This window comes from Wolffia australiana, chromosome 7 (assembly GCF_029677425.1).
Source record: "Wolffia australiana isolate 7733 chromosome 7, ASM2967742v1".
Lineage (NCBI taxonomy): Eukaryota > Viridiplantae > Streptophyta > Magnoliopsida > Alismatales > Araceae > Wolffia > Wolffia australiana.
In genome coordinates, this window is record NC_135841.1 from 103,234 (window position 1) to 123,951 (window position 20,718).

Consider the following 20,718-nt stretch of genomic DNA (forward strand, 5'->3'; position numbering starts at 1 on the left):
TTTTTGAATTGAAAATACACGGTGACTCGGTGACATTGGGTGACTCGGTATCGGGACACACTCTGTGGAGCTTAGACGGCTTAGACGGCGGAGGACTGGGGAGGACGGCTGCGGCTACAGAGGTAGGTCTTCTATTCATTTCCTGCTGCTTTCATCTCGTAGCGCAATGAAATCCTGCTGAATGATCTCCTTATTTCCACTTTGTAATTTTTTATACTGCGATGTGAAACTTTGTTCTTGATCTTAGAATGGAAAATAGAGAAAGTAAAACTCAAAAGATGAAAAAAATCTTGTCACGCAATGATCTTCTTATTTTCGCTTTGTTAATTTGTTGAAATCTGATCCGTGACTTTGTTCTTGATCTTCGAATGGAAAGGAGACAAAGTAGTAATTTAATGAGAAAGACGATCCATCACAAGTAGGTGTTGTGCTGAGAATTTTTTTTCTTCTGCTATGCTTGAATTATTCCTGAGCAGAATTATTCTTAATTCTTGAGCAGAATTATTCTTAATTCTTGAGCGGAATTTCTTTCCTTATTCTCTCTTACTCTCTCATTCTTACTATCCTTTTTTCGTTCTCAAATTACATTCTACTGGAATTATTCCTATAATTCTCCTCCTCTTCTCTCATTCCATCGCAATCTATGTTTCTTTCTATCTTCTAATATTTAACTCTTCCTTTCTTCTCTCATTCTGTCCTACTCTGTGATTAATTCTTAATTCTTTCTCCTGATTTTCTTTCTTTCGCCCCCTTTATCTCACTCTGTGGCTCTCCCTTTCTCTCATCCAATTCCAGTGTAATTCTTTCTCTAATTCTTTCTCTAATTCTCCCTTTCTTATCGAATTCTATCGCATTCTCTGTTCCTCTTTATATTTCTATCTCTATGAGTCTCCCTCCCTTCTTACATTCTCCCTTACTCCCTACTTATTTCTTTCAATTTTCTCTCTTCCACCTTCTCTCTCACTCTGTCACTCACCTTTTCTGTCATTCCATTGAAGTGGAATGACACTTTGAATCGTTCCCTTGATCCTATCACACTCTTTGAATCTTTCCATGTTCTTTCTCTTATTCTTATTCTTTATTTTCCTATTCTACCGTTTTAATCTCTTCTTTTTTGACTTTCTCCTTTTTCTCTTCTTGTTTTATTTTCCTCCTCTGCGTCTTCTTTGTTTTTTTCTTCTTCTACTTCTTTTTTATTTACCTATTCTACGTTTTTTTTCTCTTCTTTTTTGTCCTCCTCGTCTTCCTCTTCTTTGGTTTTTTTGTTCTTCTTCTCCATATTTTTCTTCTTCTTCTTGTTTCTTCTGTTATTCCTAATAATTTATCTTCTTCTTCTATTATTCTCTTATTCTTCTTCTTATTTTTCCAACTCTAACGCTTTAATCACTTCTTTTTTCACTTTCTCCTTTTTATCTTCTGGGTTTTTATTCTCTTCTTCCTCTTCTTTGTTTTTTCCCGCTTCTTCCTCTTCTTTATTTACTTCGCCCACGTTCTTACTCTCTTTTTTTTTCCCCTCGTTTTTCTCTTCTTCTTCTTCTTTAATTTCATCCTCTACCTTTTACTTCCCTTTTCTTGTTTTTTTCTCTTCTTCTTTTTTTTCTCTTCTTCTTCTTCTTATTTTTCCAACTCTACCGCTTTAGTCTCTTCTTTTTTCACCTTCTCCTTTTTTTCTTCTTGGTTTTTATTCTCTTCTTCCTCTTCTTTGTTTTTTCCCTCTTCTTCCTCTTCTTTATTTACTTCTCCCACGTTCTTACTCTCTTTTTTTTTCCCCCTCGTTATTCTCTTCTTCTTCTTCTTTAATTTCATCCTCTACCTTTTACTTCCCTTTTCCTGTTTTTTTCTCTTCTTCTTCTTTTTTTCTCTTACTCTTCTTCTTATTTTTCCAACTCTACCGCTTTGATCTCTTCTTTTTTCACTTTCTCCTTTTTCTCTTCTTTGTTTTTTCCCTCTTTTTCCTCTTCTTTGTTTTTTCCCTCTTCTTCCTCTTCTTTATTTACTCCTCCCACGTTCTTTCTCTCTTTCCCCCCCCCCCCCTCGTTATTCTCTTCTTCTTCTTCTTTAATTTCATCCTCTACCTTTTACTTCCCTTTTCTTGTTTTTTTCTCTTCTTCTTCTTTTTTTCTCTTACTCTTCTTCTTATTTTTCCAACTCTACCGCTTTAATCTCTTCTTTCTTCACTTTCTCCTTTTTCTCTTCTGGGTTTTTATTCTCTTCTTCCTGTTCTTTGTTTTTTCCCTCTTCTTCCTCTTCTTTATTTACTTCTCCTACGTTCTTACTCTCTTTTTTTTTTCCCCTCATTATTCTCTTCTTCTTCTTCTTTAATTTCATCCTCTACCTTTTACTTCCCTTTTCTTGTTTTTTCCTCTTCTTCTTCTTCTTCTTTTCTCTTACTCTTCTTCTTATTTTTCCAACTCTACCGCTTTAATCCCTTCTTTTTTCACTTTCTCCTTTTTCTCTTCTTCGTTTTTTCCCTCTTCTTCCTCTTCTTTATTTACTTCTCCCACGTTCTTTCTCTCTTTTTTCCCCCCCCCCCCCCTCGTTATTCTTTTCTTCTTCTTCTTTAATTTCATCCCCTACCTTTTACTTCCCTTTTCTTGTTTTTTTCTCTTCTTCTTCTTTTTTTCTCTTACTCTTCTTCTTATTTTTCCAACTCTGCCGCTTTAATCTCTTCTTTTTTCACTTTCTCCTTTTTCTCTTCTTTGTTTTTTCCCTCTTCTTCCTCTTCTTTATTTACTTCTCCCACGTTCTTACTCTCTTTTTTTCTCCCCCTCGTTTTTCTCTTCTTCTTCTTCTTTAATTTCATCCCCTACCTTTTACTTCCCTTTTCTTCTTTTTTTCTCTTCTTCTTCGTCTTTAAATTCCTATTCGACCTTTTTATTCTATATTTTCTTCTCTTCTTCGATTTTCTCTTCTTCGTTTTTTTGCCCTCCTCTTTCTCTTTTTTTTTGTGCCATTCTGCATTTACTCTCTTCGTCCTCTTCTGTGGTTTTTCACTCTTCTTCATCTTCTTCCTTTACTTGTTCCACGTTTTTCTTCTCCCCCTTCCCCCCTCCCTCCGTTTTCTCTTCTTTTACTTTAATTTCTTCATCAACCGTTTTCTTCCGTTTTCTTATTATTTGCACTTCTTCTTATTCTTTAATTTCCTTTTCTACATTCGTCTGCTCTATTTTTATCTTCCTCCTCTTTCTTCTCTTTGTTTTTTTCCCTCGCTTTGCATCCCTCATGTTCTGACCCCGCCTCTTTAGCTGTATAAACGTGCATTCTTCCTCGCACCTCCATCTCAATTTCGCTGGTATATCTAACGTTCTTGCTTTATCAATATATTCCATTCTCCTTTGGTTCACTATTTATTTAATTGTGGTATTCGTTGTATCCGTTACTTAATTCATGGTTTAAATCGCAGTTTGGCATCATGTGATGCCGTTCTCTCCCTTGTTTTTTCATCTTCAATCTCCTCCTCTACCCCTTTCTTCCCTTCTTCCCCATATTCTTCTTCTACTTTCTTCTCTTATGATTATTTATTTATCTTCCAACCTCCAACTCTCCCTCACTCTTTTCTGACCATCTATAACTCTCTACCTCTACATCTCCCATCTCGTTCTCTCCCCCCTCTTACGTTCTCTCCCCCCTCTTCAATTCTATAATTCTGCTTTCTTCATCTCACCTCATTATCATGCTCTCTGTCTCAATAATTCTTGCTTGAATATCTATCGTTCTTCCTTTACTTGTATATTCCATTCTCCTTTTTTCACTATTTATTAAATTGTCGTATTCATTGCACCCGTTACGTAATTCATAGCTTAAATCGCAGTTTGGCATCATGTGATCCCGTTGTGTTGACTTTTTGCTTACCAAATTATGACATCAGAAACATGAACCCACCTAGAGGCAATGACCCAGCCCAAGAAAGATCTGGGTCAGGAGCTATAGGCCCCCAACGTACGGAGGTGGGAACTTCTCGTGTCGTACAGAGTCAACCTCGTTTGAATCGTTCAGTCATCATTGACTACTTCGAACAGATGGAAGATGGATACTATACATGCTTACTGTGCCGGGAGTTGAACCCGCACAATAAGAGGAAACCCATAAAGAGGCAAGCCGACAAAAGCACAAACGTATTTTGGCGACACTTCAAATCCTGCCATCCAGCTCATCACGCGGAACTGAAAGGCGAAGCCCCTGAAGACCCTGGTCAGACACGCATCACTGACAGAATGCAGAGCAAACAACAGGGAGAGCCTAGCCAACGAGGGCCGATTAGAGGGCACACTCCAGATGAGACGAAGAATTTCATTGCAAGATTCGTATGCCTGACTGATTCACCCTAGAGCATTGTTGACAATGTCACCTTCAAGGAAATGTGGCATTACACGACGCTTATCGACTTGGATCCTCCAAGTGCGAAGGTCATAAAGAGGTGAACCATCCAAATGCACGGCCGAATGAAACATGATGTGAGGAAGCTCTGGGAGAGTCTGGCCCAAGTGTCACTCACCATAGATGCATGGACTGCGGAGAATGGGACTGGATTGCTAGGCCTCACCGTCCACTGGGTGGACGACACATGGACGTACAGAGAGCCGGTACTTACCATCCAAGAAATCGTCGGCAAGCACGATGGGGAGAACATGGTGTCCATTGTTCTCCAAGCACTAGATGAATTCTGTCTGCAGACAAAGGTCAGCACTTAGCGTCTATCTCATTTTATTAGTTGAACTTGTGCCTTTAAATGTGCGATGTAATTATGCAGGTCTACGCCGTTACTACTGACAATGCCACGGCGAATAAGAGGATGTTGGCATTGATGGCGTGAAAGTTGAACAGCGTAAACCCGACGTTTACCGCCAGGAGGCACGTCCCATGTGTGGCACACATTCTGAATATTGTTGTGCAAGCGGCGATAAAAATCTTCGGTATTCCTTCAGCCTAGGGTGTGGAACCCGAAGAAGACGACGTGACGAGGACAGCAGAGCACGACGACAGCGACCACGACAATGATCTCAGTGATATATACTTAGTGTCTGATGACAATGAGGGACCACGCAAGCCGTTATGTTTGGGTGATGCAGTTGCAAAGGTACGCACTCTAGTGCGGAGTATTCGGAGCTCTACGCAATGAAGAGAACTCTATACACAGGCCTATGAAGACGACCCCGAAGTCAGGGACTCCAACATGGTCTCTTAGACTATCCAACCCAATGGAACAACACGTACACTATGTTGGCGGCCGCCGTGAAGAAGCGTGATGTACTTGACGAAGTCTCATCGGCTTTCGGCCGGAAGGCAACATCGTCAAAGTTGTCGAAGGACGAGTGGGAGTTGGTAAAAGAGTTCTGCTGCATCCTTGGTCATTTCGCTGTATCAACTGATCATGTTTGCAAGATAGTGACACCGGCGATTTGCGATGTCCTATATCTCATAGATGGCCTCAAGGTTCACATGGAGGAAGTGGTCCAGCAAATCGAAGATGGAACATTCTTCACATCCGTTCGACGCTTGCACGAAGGAGATTGTTCGAACATGGCGCAGGCGTGTAGAGCGATGCATTGCAAGCTTGCACAGTATGCTGAGATATTGTGGGCGAATGAGGCGATCACGGCTGCGGCATTGATGGATCCAATCCACAAAGGGTCAATGCTCCTCCCGGGCGTCCGAGAAGCGACCATCGCATACGTACGATCGTTGTTACCCGGTGAGTGGTCAAGCCGTGGCCCGAGAGGGGCCACTGAGGAGAGGCAGCCAAGAGGTGAAGAGTTGGACGAGTGGCTTAACAGCACTATGCGGCACATGCAATCGGCACCGGTGACAATGAGGTCGGTGTGGGACGAGTTCAACCAGTTCCTTGCAGAGACTGTGCCAAATGAGGGTGTGTTCACTCCGCTATCTTGGTGGGCCACGACAGGGTCGCAGCGTTTCCCCTTACTTGCGGCCGTTGTGAGGGACCTATTATCCATATGTGCGACGAGCACCCCTACCGAGCGCATGTTCTCGGTTGGCAATGCTATTGTCACGTACAAGCGATCGGGTCTGTCACCAATAAGCATCAAGACACTAATCACTGTGAAGTGTTGGCTCCGTGCGGACAACAAACGGTGGTACAATGACGTTGAGCTAGATGAGGATGCTGACAACGGAGAAGATGGTGTGGTCGCATGTGCTCGAGGTACACATCACATAACTGAACTAGATGTTCTTATTGCTACGTAATTATCGTTACTGATCTCTTATCTTCTGCAACGCAGGTGATGATCAAGTGAGCACAAATCTCTGACAAAGCCGTTGGGACAACGTTTTTTTGACAGAGCCACAGTCATAGCATACATATGAATTTTGCTACAAATGTCGAATTAACGGCGTGTATGGATTATTTTGAATTTATTTAAATTTTGATACATTTTCCAAAAATGTAATTGAATATCCCTAAATTACTACGACGATTCAAATGAATCCATAATATTAAATTTTATATCAATTTAAATAGGCACTTTCTGTTCTTGTTATAAATTTATATCCGGCATTACTATATTCCTCCAACTATCCAATAAATAATCTTAATATCAATCAAAAAAATTAATCCCTGTAATTAAATATACTGCCAAGAAGTATACTTACTCGTCTATTAAATTTATTAACTATATTACACAATTTTATTCTCTTAAAATAACAGTATATTAATTTCTTCATAACATTAGTTGTTAGTTAAAAATAACAATTCTACAACTATCTAGTTATGGTATTACTCATTTTCTGCAGTTTCATTCACATAAAAATATAGTTTACTAATTTCAATAAAACATTAGTTGTCACTTGTCAGGCATTCTCATAACCATTCCACTAATATATTACACTCTACCCTAGTAACCTTATTCACATTATATGGAATTTTATTTTACTATAATTAAAAATATATAAATTTCTTAATAACATTAGTTGTTAGTTCATATTCAATTTATTATTCAAATTATTAACTATATAACGCAATTATATTTTCCTAAAATAACAATATATTAATTTCTTAATAACATCAGTTGTTAGGTCATATTAAATTTATTATTCCATTTCTTAACTATATAACGCAATTTTGTTTTCTTTAAATAACAATATATTAATTTCTTAATAACATTAATTAGTATGTAAGATTAAATTTATTGTTACCTTTATTAACTATATTACGCAATTTTATTTCCTTAAAATGACAATATATTAATTACCTGATAACATTAGTTGTTAGGTCATATTAAATTTATTATTCCATTTATTAACTATATAACGCAATTTTGTTTTCTTAAAATAACAATATATTAATTTCTTAGTAACATTAGTTGTTATGTAATATTAAATTTATTGTTATTTTTATTAACTATATTACGCAATTTTATTTCCTTAAAATGACAATATATTAATTACCTGATAACATTAGTTGTTAGGTCATATTAAATTTATTATTCCATTTATTAACTATATTATGCAATTTTATTTCCTTAACATGACAATATATTAATTACCTAATAACATTAGTTGTTAGGTCATATTAAATTTATTATTCCATTTATTAACTATATCACGCAATTTTATTTCCTTAAAATGATTATATATTAATTACCTAATAACATTAGTTGTTACGTCAATTTAAATTTTTTATTCCATTTATTAACTATATAATGCAGTTTTATTTTCTTAAAATAAAAATATATTAATTTCTTAATAACATTAGTTGTTATGTAATATGAAATTTATTGTTATTTTTATTAACTATATTACGCAATTTTATTTCCTTAAAATGACAATATATTAATTACCTAATAACATTCTTTGTTAGGTACTATTAAATTTGTTATTCCATTTCTTAAATATATAACACAATTTTGTTTTCTTGAAATAACAATATATTAATTTCTTAATAACATGAATTGTTATGTAAGATTAAATTTATTGTTATTTTTATTAACTATATTACGCAATTTTATTTCCTTAAAATGACAATATATTAATTACTTGATAACGATAGTTGTTAGGTCATATTAAATTTATTATTCCATTTATTAACTATATTATGCAATTTTATTTCGGTAAAATGATTATATATTAATTACCTAATAACATTAGTTGTTAGGTAATTTTAAATTTATTATTCCATTTATTAACTATATAACGCAGTTTTATTTTCTTAAAATAAAAATATATTAATTTCTTAATAACATTAGTTGTTATGTAATATGAAATTTATTGTTATTTTTATTAACTATATTACGCAATTTTATTTCCCTAAAATGAAAATATATTAATTACCTAATAACATTAGTTGTTAGGTCCTATTAAATTTATTATTCCATTTGTTAAATATATAACTCAATTTTATTTTCTTGAAATAACAATATATTAATTTCCTAATAACATTAATTTTTATGTAAGATTAAATTTATTGTTATTTATATTAACTATATTACGCAATTTTGTTTTCTTAAAACGACAATATATTAATTACTTGATAACATTAGTTGTTAGGTCATATTAAATTTATTATTCCATTTATTAACTATATTATGCAATGTTATTTCCGTAAAATGACAATATATAAATTACCTAATAACATTAGTTGTTAGGTCATATCAAATTTATTATTCCGTTTATTAACTATATAACGCAATTTTGTTCTCTTAAGACAACAATATATTAATTTCTGAGTAACATTAGTGGTTATGTAATATTAAATTTATTGTTATTTTTATTAACTATATTACGCAATTTTATTTCCTTAAAATGACAATATATTAATTACCTGATAACATTAGTTGTTAGGTCATTTTAATTTATTATTCCATTTCTTAGCTATATTATGAAATTTTATTTCCTTAAAATGACAATATATAATTACCTAATAACATTAGTTGTTAGGTCATATTAAATTTATTATTCCACTTATTAACTATATAATGTAATTTTATTTCCTTAAAATAAAAATATATTAATTTCTTAATAACATTAAATGTTAGGTCATATTAAATTTATTATTCCATTTCTTAACTATATAACGCAATTTTGTTTTCTTTAAATAACAATATATTAATTTCTTAATAACATTAATTGTTATGTAAGATTAAATTTAATGTTATTTTTACTAACTATATTACGCAATTTTATTTCCTTATAATGACAATATATTAACTACCTGATAACATTAGTTGTTAGGTCAGATTAAATTTATTATTCCATTTATTAACTATATAACGCAATTTTGTTTTCTTAAAATAACAATATATTAATTTCTTAGTAACATTAGTTGTTATGTAATATTAAATTTATTGTTATTTTTATTAACTATATTACGCAATTTTATTTCCTTAAAATGACAATATATTAAGTACCTGATAACATTAGTTGTTAGGTCATATTAAATTTATTATTCCATTTATTAACTATATTATATAATTTTATTTCCTTAAAATGACAATATATTAATTACCTAATAACATTAGTTGTTAGGTCATATTAAATTTATTATTCCTTTTATTAACTATATAACGCAATTTTATTTTGTTAAAATGACAATATATTAATTTCTTAATAACATTAGTTGTTATGTAATATGAAATTTATTGTTATTTTTATTAACTATATTACGCAATTTTGTTTCCTTAAAATGACAATATATTAATTACCTAATAACATTAGTTGTTAGGTCATATAAAATTTATTAGTCCATTTATTAACTATATAACGCGATTATATTTTCCTAAAATAACAGTATATTAGTGTCTTAATAACATTAAATGTTAGGTCATATTAAATTTATTATTCCATTTCTTAACTATATAACGCAATTTTTTTTTCTTTAAATAACACTATATTAATTTCTTAATAACATTAATTGTTATGTAATATTAATTTATTAACTATATTACACAATTTTATTTCCTTAAAATGGCAATATATTAATTACCTGATAACATTAGTTGTTAGGCCATATTAAATTTATTATTCTATTTATTAACTATATTATGCAATTTTATTTACTTAAAATGACAATATATTAATTACCTAATTACATTACTTGTTAGGTCATATTAAATTTATTATTCCATTTATTAACTATATAACACAATTTTGTTTTCTTAAAATAACAATATATTAATTTCTTAGTAACATTAGTTGTTATGTAATATTAAATTTATTGTTATTTCTATTAACTATGTTACGCAATTTTATTTCCTTAAAATGACAATATATTAATTACCTCATATCATTAGTTGTTAGGTCATATTAAATTTATTATTCCATTTATGAAGTATATTATGCAATTTTATTTCCTTAAAATGACAATATATTAATTATCTCATATCATTAGTTGTTAGGTCATATTAAATTTATTATTCCATTTATGAACTATATTATGCAATTTTATTTCCTTAAAATGACAATATATTAATTACCTAATAACATTAGTTGTTAGGTCATATTAAATTTATTATTCCATTTATTAACTATATAACGCAATTTTGTTTTCTTAAAATAACAATATATTAATTTCTTAGTAACATTAGTTTTTATGTAATATTAAATTTATTGTTATTTTTATTAACTATATTACGCAATTTTATTTCCTTAAAATGACAATATATTAATTTCCTGATAACATTAGTTGTTAGTAGACATGGTTGTTCTGTTCTGTTCTCTTTATTCGCACAAAAAATTCACAGAAAAGAACCGCACACGGGTCTGTTCTTTGTTCTGTTCGTTTAATGAGGGAAAATAAGAACGCACAATTCGCACAGTTCACACATTCGCACAAAATTCGCACATCCGCACAAAATTCTCACATCCGCACAAATTTGCACATGCGCACAAAATTCGCACATCCGCACAAAATTCGCACGAACTGCACAAAATTCGCACCAATCTTTGGAAAATTTGAAAATTTTTGTTGCAAATTGCATAAAATAGTGTCGGTTAATATTCTGACTTAATAATATCCTAGTTGATATGTTATCATCCAGATGAGCAGTTTTAATATAAAATTAATTAAAAAATTTTATTGGAAGAGGTCTCATTTTAGTGGTAGAAGACTACTTGATAATGTAGTGTATAATTTTTGTTTAGATAAGTTGAGGGTTATGGAACAAACATTAAGAAAAGTGAGGGGCAACTAACCCCACTAAAATTAAAGTACGAGGCAGTGGTTTAATTGTTAAAATTAATTGTGGGCTTCTTCTGGTTTAATTTTTTAGAGTTATTGAGTTCCAGTACAATCTACGATGGGGCAGTCTAGAGGCAAATGAACAAGGAAAGAGGAAGGAATCGCCACGGAGGAGGAACTGGGAGAAACATAATCACCCACAAAGAGTGCGACAGCAATGGAGATCAGGAGGAGACAGAACATCGACAAACAGAGGAAGAAAAAGGAATGACCCCTGAGAAAGGAGAGGAGAAAGAAACAAGAACTACCAACGACTGGGGATTGGAGGAAGAGGACACTAAATAGAGTGTGAAAAAAAGACCTCCGTTGAGAGAATTACAGAAATACAGAGAGAGAGGAAAGTCCACTAAAGGGAGAGAGAGAGGATGGGCAGATAAAAAGAACAGAGAAGGATAAAGGAAAGAGAGAGATGTGGGAAGGCAATGTCCAGCCATGGCTTGGCTCTGCCATTGTAATGTATCACAGCAGCCTTTTCTGCTTCTTTTAAGCTTGTCTTCTCCTGGTAGCCAAGTCCCAGCATGTGCCATTGATGGTCAATTATGTAAACATGACCATGGAAGGCGATAAGTGCTGGTGGGAGAGTCCCCATCTGCCATAGGCTTAGGCCAGACTCCACATTCTGCCAAGAAAATGAATTAAAGGGGGTTTAGAAAAGAAAAGAATAGAGGAGAAGAGTAGTGGGAGAAAAGAAGACGATGATGGAAGAATAGAAACTAAGGAAAGAATGGAAACTAAGTGAGGGAGGGATTCATGTTCCGGAGTAGGGTGGAAGAATAGAAACTAAGGAAAGAGAAAGGAGCGGATAGACATTGCGAGTTTTGATGAGTTGGGGGCGAGGTTCTTGAGATGCAAGTAGATAAATGATGATAGAGATGGAAAGAGAGAGTGTGAGAGAGAGAGAGGAAGACAAAATCAGTAAGATAATAGCGGGAGCTACCAAATATGGGGTTAGAGAAAGAGGTCGAGGGAGATAGCAAGACAGAGAAAGAGAGTGAGCCATAGAGAGAAAGAGAGCAAGATTGGGAGATGTATAAATACTTACAGATAGATTGAGAGAGATGTATAGTTAAATATTAAAAGATTGATGGATAGATAGAACGAACAGAGAAGGAGACAAAGACAACTAAACAGAGAGAGCAAGGGAAGAGACCAAAAACATGAACGCCCAGTTAATGTGGGATACAAGGAGAAGAACAAAAGTCAATATAATAATAAGTTTTCAAAGAGAATGGCCACTGAGATTGGAGACAAAGAGGAAGAGAAAAAACAGGAATTCTCAATGATGGGGTGGGGGGGGAGAGAAGAAGGGGCAAGCGAGTGCAAGAAGAAGAAGAGGTAAAAATAAAGAAGGAAAAGAAAGGTGGTGAGGGACTTACGCTGGGGTTGTCACAGGCAACCATCTTTCCAGAATAAACAAACATCACCATCACAACGTATCAGAAGCTTTGCTCAAAGAAATATTAAACGAATAGGCTACACTTCAGCTCTGAATAACAAATTGAAACGCTCTATTAGATCTGAAATTGTCATAACATATTGTTCATACTCCTCAACAGCAAGGGCAACAATGGGTTCTTTTAGCATTTCTTCATACTCCTCAGCAGCTTCAGCAACAGGTCCCACTGGATGTCGTCTATGATATTCGCGTATCTACGCAATAAAGATATCATGTGAGTCCAGATACTTTCCAACAGATTTCTCAATTTTAAAGCGAGAGCTTTTATAGAATGTGTCCCTCTCTTTACTTTGTTTAGACATCCAGCTCCATACGAAGTTAATAAGAGACGATCTGTGAATAAAGTCAAGAAATTAAAGTAAAAGGCATGCGCTTGAATCAAAGATACTTGTGAGCGATTATTGGAGAAGAATGTTATGTAGAAGATTTTTAAAACTAGAAAAGAAAAGGCGTAGTAATCACGAAAGAAGAAGTGGAGGTAGGCCTTGGTCGTATCGACAAGGACGAAGAAGGACGCATTTTTTTCCTAATCGAATGAGGACGGATGAAAAGAAGAACATCCACTGTCATTGCTTATTCCTGGTTATCCATGAAGAAATCGACTTGATTTTGGTCATATCAGAGAGATGAGACTACTGAATTGGGGAGACAGTTCTCACTTTTCATGATGTATTCTAGTTTTGTTGGGGAGATAGTTCTTATCGAGAATTGGAAGATAGGAAGAGACGTGTCAATGAACTCGAGAAGGTTTACTCAGACATGATGCTGAAAAAAGAGCTGCAGGTACTACGATCTTCTTTATTCATGTGAATTAGGACGCATTTTTTTCCAAATCGAACAGTTTCCTCAGAAACCCGAGTGCCAAAATCAAAGAAAAATCACCGTATAGAACAATAAAAGAATGAAAAACAGACTTTTTGGAGTGGGGATGGGGCAAGATTCTGACAAGGGTATGCGAGGAAGGGGTCGTTTGATGGGATTTTTGAATCGCCGCCCGAACTGAGAGTGGGGGTCGCTTTTGGATCCGGCGGCAGCCAATCGCTCTCCGCCACCGAACTCTGCGGCTGGTCGGGGACGCCAAGGCGGACTCTGCGAGGGCGGCGGCGTTGGGGACTGGACACCGGCGTCAACCAACGTCGGCGGCGTCAGCAGCGTCGGCGTCGGCGTCGAGTGGCGACTGGCGACTTGGCGAGGGAGAGCGGGAGAACAAAAGAGCGAGAGAGCGAGAGACTGGCGGGAGACTGAGGACTCCTATATTTTTTTTACTTTTTTAATATATTTAAAAATGAACTGCACAATTCGCACAAACGAACTGCACAGGGGTTTGTGCGAAGTGCGGTTCATTTCATTGTGCGTTATGTTCGGAAAATCCGAACAGAACGCACAATTCGCACACATCCGCTCAAAGGGATCCACACGACCATGTCTAGTTCTTAGGTCATATTAAATTTATTATTCCATTTATTAACTATATTACGCAATTTTATTTCCTTAAAATGACAATATATTAATTACCTAAAAACATTAGTTGTTAGGTCATATTAAATTTATTATTCCATTTATTAACTATATAACGCAATTTTATTTTCTTAAAATAAAAATATATTAATTTCTTAATAACATTAGTTGTTATGTAATATGAAATTTATTGTTATTTTTATTAATTATATTACGCAATTTTATTTCCTTAAAATGACAATATATTAATTACCTAATAACATTTGTTGTTAGGTCCTATTAAATTTGTTATACCATTTCTTAAATATATAATGCAATTTTGTTCTCTTTAAATAACAATATATTAATTTCTTAATAACATTAATTTTTATGTAAGTATAAATATATTATTAGTTTTATTAACTATATTACACAATTTTATTTCCTTAAAATGATAATATATTAAATACCTGATAACATTAGTTGTTAGGTCATATTAAATTTATTATTCATTCATTAACTATATTATGCAATTTTATTTCCTTAAAATGACAATATATTAATTACCAAATAACATTATTTGTTAGGTCACATTAAATTTATTATTCCATTTATTAACTATATAACGCAATTTTGTTTTCTTAAAATAACAATATACTAATTTCTTAGTAACATTAGTTGTTATGTAATATTAAATTTATTGTTATATTTATTAACTATATTACGCAATTTTATTTCCTTAAAATGACAATATATTAATTACCTGATAACATTAGTTGTTAGTTCATATTAAATTTATTATTCCATTTATTAACTATATTCTGCAATTTTATTTCCTTAAAATGACAATATATTAATTTCTTCATAACATTAGTTGTTAGGTCATATTAAATTTATTATTCCTTTTATTAACTATATAACGCAATTTTATTTTTCTTAAAATATTAATATATTAATTTCATAATAACATTAAATGTTAGGTCATATTAAATTTATTATTCCATTTCTTAGCTGTATAACGCAATTTTGTTTTCTTTAAATAACAATATATTAATTTCTTAATAACATTAATTGTTATGTAAGATTAAATTTATTGTTATTTTTATTAACTATATTACGCAATTTAATTTCCTTAAAATGACAATATATTAATTACCTAATAACATTACTTGTTCGGTCATATTAAATTTATTATTTCATTTATTAACTATATAACGCCATTTTTTTTTCTTAAAATAACAATATATTAATTACCTAATAACATTAGTTGTTAGGTCACATTAAATTTATTATTCCATTTATCAACTATATTATGCAATTTTATTTCCTTAAAATGACAATATATTAATTACCTGATAACATTAGTTGTTAGGTCGTATTAAATTTATTATTCCATTTATTAACTATATTATGCAATTTTATTTCCGTAAAATGACAATATATTAATTACCTAATAACATTAGTTGTTAGGTGATATTAAATTTATTTTTCCATTTATTAACTATATAACGCAATTTTGTTTTCTTAAAATAACAATATATTAATTTCTTGGTAACATTCGTTGTTATGTAATATTAAATTTATTGTTATTTTTATTAACTATATTACGCAATTTTATTTCCTTAAAATGACAATATATTAATTACCTGATAACATTAGTTGTTAGGTCATATTAAATTTATTATTCCATTTATTAACTATATTATGCAATTTTATTTCCTTAAAATGACAATATATTAATTACCTAATAACATTAGTTGTTAGGTAATTTTAAATTTATTATTCCATTTATTAACGATATAACGCAATTTTGTTTTCTTAAAATAACAATATATTATTTTCTTAATAATATTAGTTGGTATGTAATATTAAATTTATTGTTATTTTTATTAACTATATTACGCAATTTTACCCTCGTTATCATGATATTTTAAAATTTTAAAATTACATGAGGTATTATCTGTGGGCGGCGAGCTGGCGAAGATGAGAATTAACTATACGATGGCTGGGGAGAATGTTATTAATTTCTTAATAACATTAGTTGTTAGGTCATATCAAATTTATTGTTATTTTTATTAACTATATTACGCAATTTTATTTCCTTAAAATGACAATATATTAATTACCTAATGACATTAGTTGTTAGGTCATATTTAATTTATTTAATTTATTATTCCATTTATTAACGATATAACGCCATTTTGTTTTCTTTAAATAACAATATATTAATTTCTTAATAACATTAATTGTTATGTAAGATTAAATTTATTGTTATTTTTATTAACTATACTATGCAATTTTATTTGCTTATAATGACAATATATTAATTACCTAATAACATTAGTTGTTACGTCATATTAAATTTATTATTCTATTTATTATCTATATAACACAATTTTGTTTTCTTAAAATAACAATATATTAATTTCTTAATAACATTAGTTGCTATGTAATATTAAATTTATTGTTATTTTTATTAACTATATTACGTAATTTTACCCTCGTTATCATGATATTTTAATTTTTTAAAATTTTATGAGGTATTTTCTGTGGGCGGCGAGCTGGCGAAGATGAGAATTAACTGTAAGATGGCTGGGGAGAATATAAAGTCCTAAGGAAATTAGAAGATTTCCATATGGGATTGCATACGACTGAAAAAAATTTGCCGGATATCGGTTTTCGATATCTGGATATCGAAAACCGATATTCGGATATTGAAAACCGATATCTGGCGTCCGATATCCGTCTTACCTCCCCCTCCGATATCCGGTACCGATATCCATCTTACCACTGATAGACGGATATCGCCCGATATCTGATATCCGATATCCGGAACCGTCCCATTTTTTTCCGGATATCAGATATCGGTTGTCCGATACCGAATATCGGACGGATATCGGGACGGTGAACACTAGTGGCGCGAAAAATATATTTTTATCCAATAGCACTATCTAGCCTCACTTATATGATGATTATGTCTGTTCCCATAGCCATTAGTGTGAAGAGCTAAGAATAGATAATGGGTGCCCTTTAGTGGAAAGTGTTCACTGAATTGATCCGTAAGAATCCCTGAAGGGAATTATACCAAACTGTTAATCAGGTTGATTCACGTCACTATTGTGTAAGTGGTCCTTAGATTGTAGACACCAAAGATTTCTTATGGACGGACAATTGTACTTTGACAATGAACGATGGGTCCCTAATCATGGGATTCCAAGTAGTCTTAGTTCAGGGCATAAAAAAGTTCACGAAGATGATTGAGTGGTCAAGAAGGGATTGGTCGCACTTGGTATAAGAGGTGATAGCTCAAGGATCACGATGTGGTGAAGTCCTTGGCCAAGATAATGAAATATTGGACAAGAGTTCTCCGATGATTTCTGGATGCATCAATTCTAACTTGGATGACTGATTAGGTTTTGACAGTTAACCATACCATAAGTCATCCTAAGAGCATCAAGTGGACAAGGGACTATAAGTACACAATAATCGATGACAAAAAAGTTCCATGAGTTAAACTGACGAGACATTGATTAATCTATATGATGATATATTAAATTAATTTGGAAGGTCAATAAAGGTTATTTTGGTCACTAGAGTCGTTAACTAGAATAATACATGGGCCTAGAGGGTCACACAAAATAATCTTTTGGAACTTTGAATATATACTTAAGTTTTGGGGTTTTTAATGAAAACTACCCACTAAGTATAAATAGGGGAATGCCTTGAACGAAATTCACCCAAGGCAGAATTGTTCAGGGGCCTTCCCCTTCTCCATTCTCTCCATGGTTCCTCTCCATTCCTGATGCAATCGAGATATCATAAGAACAATGGTGTAGTTTGAATGGAGCTCACCAAGGTGGAAGAAATTTGACATGTTGAGGATCGCGTGATATATTTAGAGGTTGCACACATGAGCAGCTCAACTTGTCTTGTTTGAAGATCCAATAAAGCATGGATGTGATCCGCGCATTGGTGCTTCGTTTCATGTTTTAATTGATGATGTTAGGATTATGTTATGTCTTACACTACATGTAATTGTCATGCTCATCCAGATCTAGGCCTTCATAACCCAACACACCCAACCAAAGACTCCCCCTAGGACAGGTGGATTGGATTATGCCCTCTCGTTGCTGACTTCCACCAAGTGGGAAATTGGGATGATGAGGGGTGGGGTTGGTGGAGGTCATGTTTACATCCCCCACCCCCAACTATCTGATATCCATTGGATGGGCCCAAAAGTTGTGGTTAAGTTACAACCATGGATCCATCTCTTACAGAGTACCCCTATTACTAGACCATCTACATCGTCATCCATTGCATTAGAAGTTAATCCTCCAATTGGGCTGTTGTGCAGCCCCACCAATCCCGTAAGTAATTGATGACAAAACAGAAACCTAAAAGAGAATAAAGGTGAGCATTTTGTGTATTTTAAGTATTACTGTTTGATCCACTTCAAGAACATCAGACGACTGATTTTAAGTCGGTTGATTTAAAATATGTTTGTTATGACTCATGCTCTTGGGTTGGGTCGACTGGTCATATTTTCTTTCTTCTTCTCTTAAGATCGTGGCTCGCTGGGATGTGATGCTTTTCTCTTCTTGTTGTCCCCACCTAGTGCTGAGATGAAATAAATTTATTAGTAAGTCATCTCATATCTGATATTTTTAGAAAATAATTTGTTACATAAATTTCAATTGGGGACCTAATAATAAATATTCAAAACTTTCCCCTTTCAAGCATGAGGATACCACTTCAACTTTGCATTGATTCTTTGGCGTTGTGGGCCTTATGTTGGCTTGTGCTACTTGTGCACTAGCCCTCGTCGGTCACGTGTTGGCTTGTGTGCCCTGCATTGGTTGGCCTATGTCTAGCTTGAGCAATGTTGCACTTGGATTGTCCTTTGGTGCTTGGTTAAAAACATTTATTTATTTATTTTTGTTTTAAACTGTATAATGGTGAGTTTTGTTGTCTAAGTACGGAGAATGGATAATGAAAAGAACACTAAGTAGCGATAGAGAGGAAAACATGTTTGTTTATTTTATGGTAAATATGATATGGGCGAGATAAGTTGGGGTAAGAAGGCAATCGTAATAAACGGGCATGAAATATCATTCGATTGAGAATATGAATAATGACAGATATAAGTAATAAACGGGCATGATACAGTTAAAGGTATGTAATGAATATTGATGAGAGGGTAGCCCTTCCCTACGGTTTCTTGGTAATACTTCATTTTTTTCGGTCTTGCTACTTGCGCACTAGCCCTCGTCGGTCACGTGTTGGCACGTGCGCTCTGCATTCGTCGACCTATGTCTGGCTTGAGCAATGTGGCATCTGTATTTTCATTTAATGCTTGGCAAGTAAGCATATTTCTTTCATTTTATCTAAAAGTGTATAATGGTGAGTTTTTGTTGCCTAAGGAAAAGAGCATGTACTAAGTAGCGATATTGAGGAAAGCATGTTTGTTTATTTTACTGTGAATATGATATGGGTGAGATATTTTAAGGTGAGAAGATGATAATAGATCAGTATAAAAGAATGTATGAAATATCATTTGATTGAGAATATGAATGATGACAGATCTACGTAATAAAAGGGAACTAAAAAGATAAAGGTATAAAATGGATAGAGAGATGAGAGGGTAGATAGATGGAACCTTACATACCCCCAAGACAAACCAATTTTCTCCTATAAGGTATTTGTTCTTCTAAACTCTAGCCTTCAGTAAACATAACACATTAAGGAAACTTGATGGATTGAGGTATCACCTTCTAACTTGAACACAAAATATTTCCTCCCCCCTTGTTTTGCATTCTTATCCCCTTCTCTCTCATGGTAGGACCACCTCATTATAGAGATATTCTACCTCCTTGTTTTATTACCCTAGTCTTCAAGAGATAAACTACCTCCTTTCAAGATATTGAGGGAAGTATATCCCACCACGTATATCTTTATGTATCACACAGCAAATAAACTCATCCATCTTGATCTAAATGCCCATGACCAACCTCTTCCCAAGTGATGCATGAAGTTTCAAAGAAAGAAGTAAAAGTAAAAGAGACATATCCCATCACCTTTAATAATTAATAGTTGATATCAAAGACCAGAGGGTCGCATTGGTCCATCCAAGGCTTAAAAATCTGTAACGAAGGTCATAGATCTGTATCACCAAGCTTATTCTTAATACTTCAGAACATCAATCAATACTATTGTAAAATAATTGGATTTCCAAGGGAAAACCATACTAGCCTTGAGATTTTTCTGTAAGTTTGGCTCCTCATTTTTAATTATCTCAAGACATAAAGGAGAAAATCATTCTTATGCCATATAACCTAGAGTTAGATTTTTGTGGCACATGATCTTAATTTTATTGTTTTCCTTTCGGAAAATTCATCATGTTTTTATGTTAAATGACTTCATATGAAAAACCTCCTTAAGTGGAGTGTCGTAATTATACTTTTTGTAAAGTGCGTCAAAATGCACAAACTACCTCAATAAATTGAAAAATAAAGAGAAAATAAAAATTAATTAAATGTGGACTTAGCACTGATATCTTCATGGGCACGAACACACTTGACACTGTTTTACTCTATATATGTTTGATTGATCTTTGACTTATATCTGAAGTTCT

The 20,718-nt window shown here is 33.0% G+C and overlaps 1 protein-coding gene across 1 annotated transcript; it reads left to right on the plus strand.

The window, feature by feature from the left end:
- Positions 1-3,241: 3,241 nt before the first annotated feature.
- On the plus strand, positions 3,242-6,382 carry LOC144705673 (uncharacterized). The gene is made up of 3 exons (XM_078578443.1): positions 3,242-4,679; positions 4,751-6,163; positions 6,243-6,382. The coding sequence occupies exons 2-3, from the start codon at positions 5,218-5,220 to the stop codon at positions 6,269-6,271; spliced, it is 975 nt and encodes a 324-aa protein (XP_078434569.1). The 5' UTR covers positions 3,242-4,679; positions 4,751-5,217; the 3' UTR covers positions 6,272-6,382.
- The last annotated feature ends 14,336 nt before the right edge of the window (positions 6,383-20,718 follow it).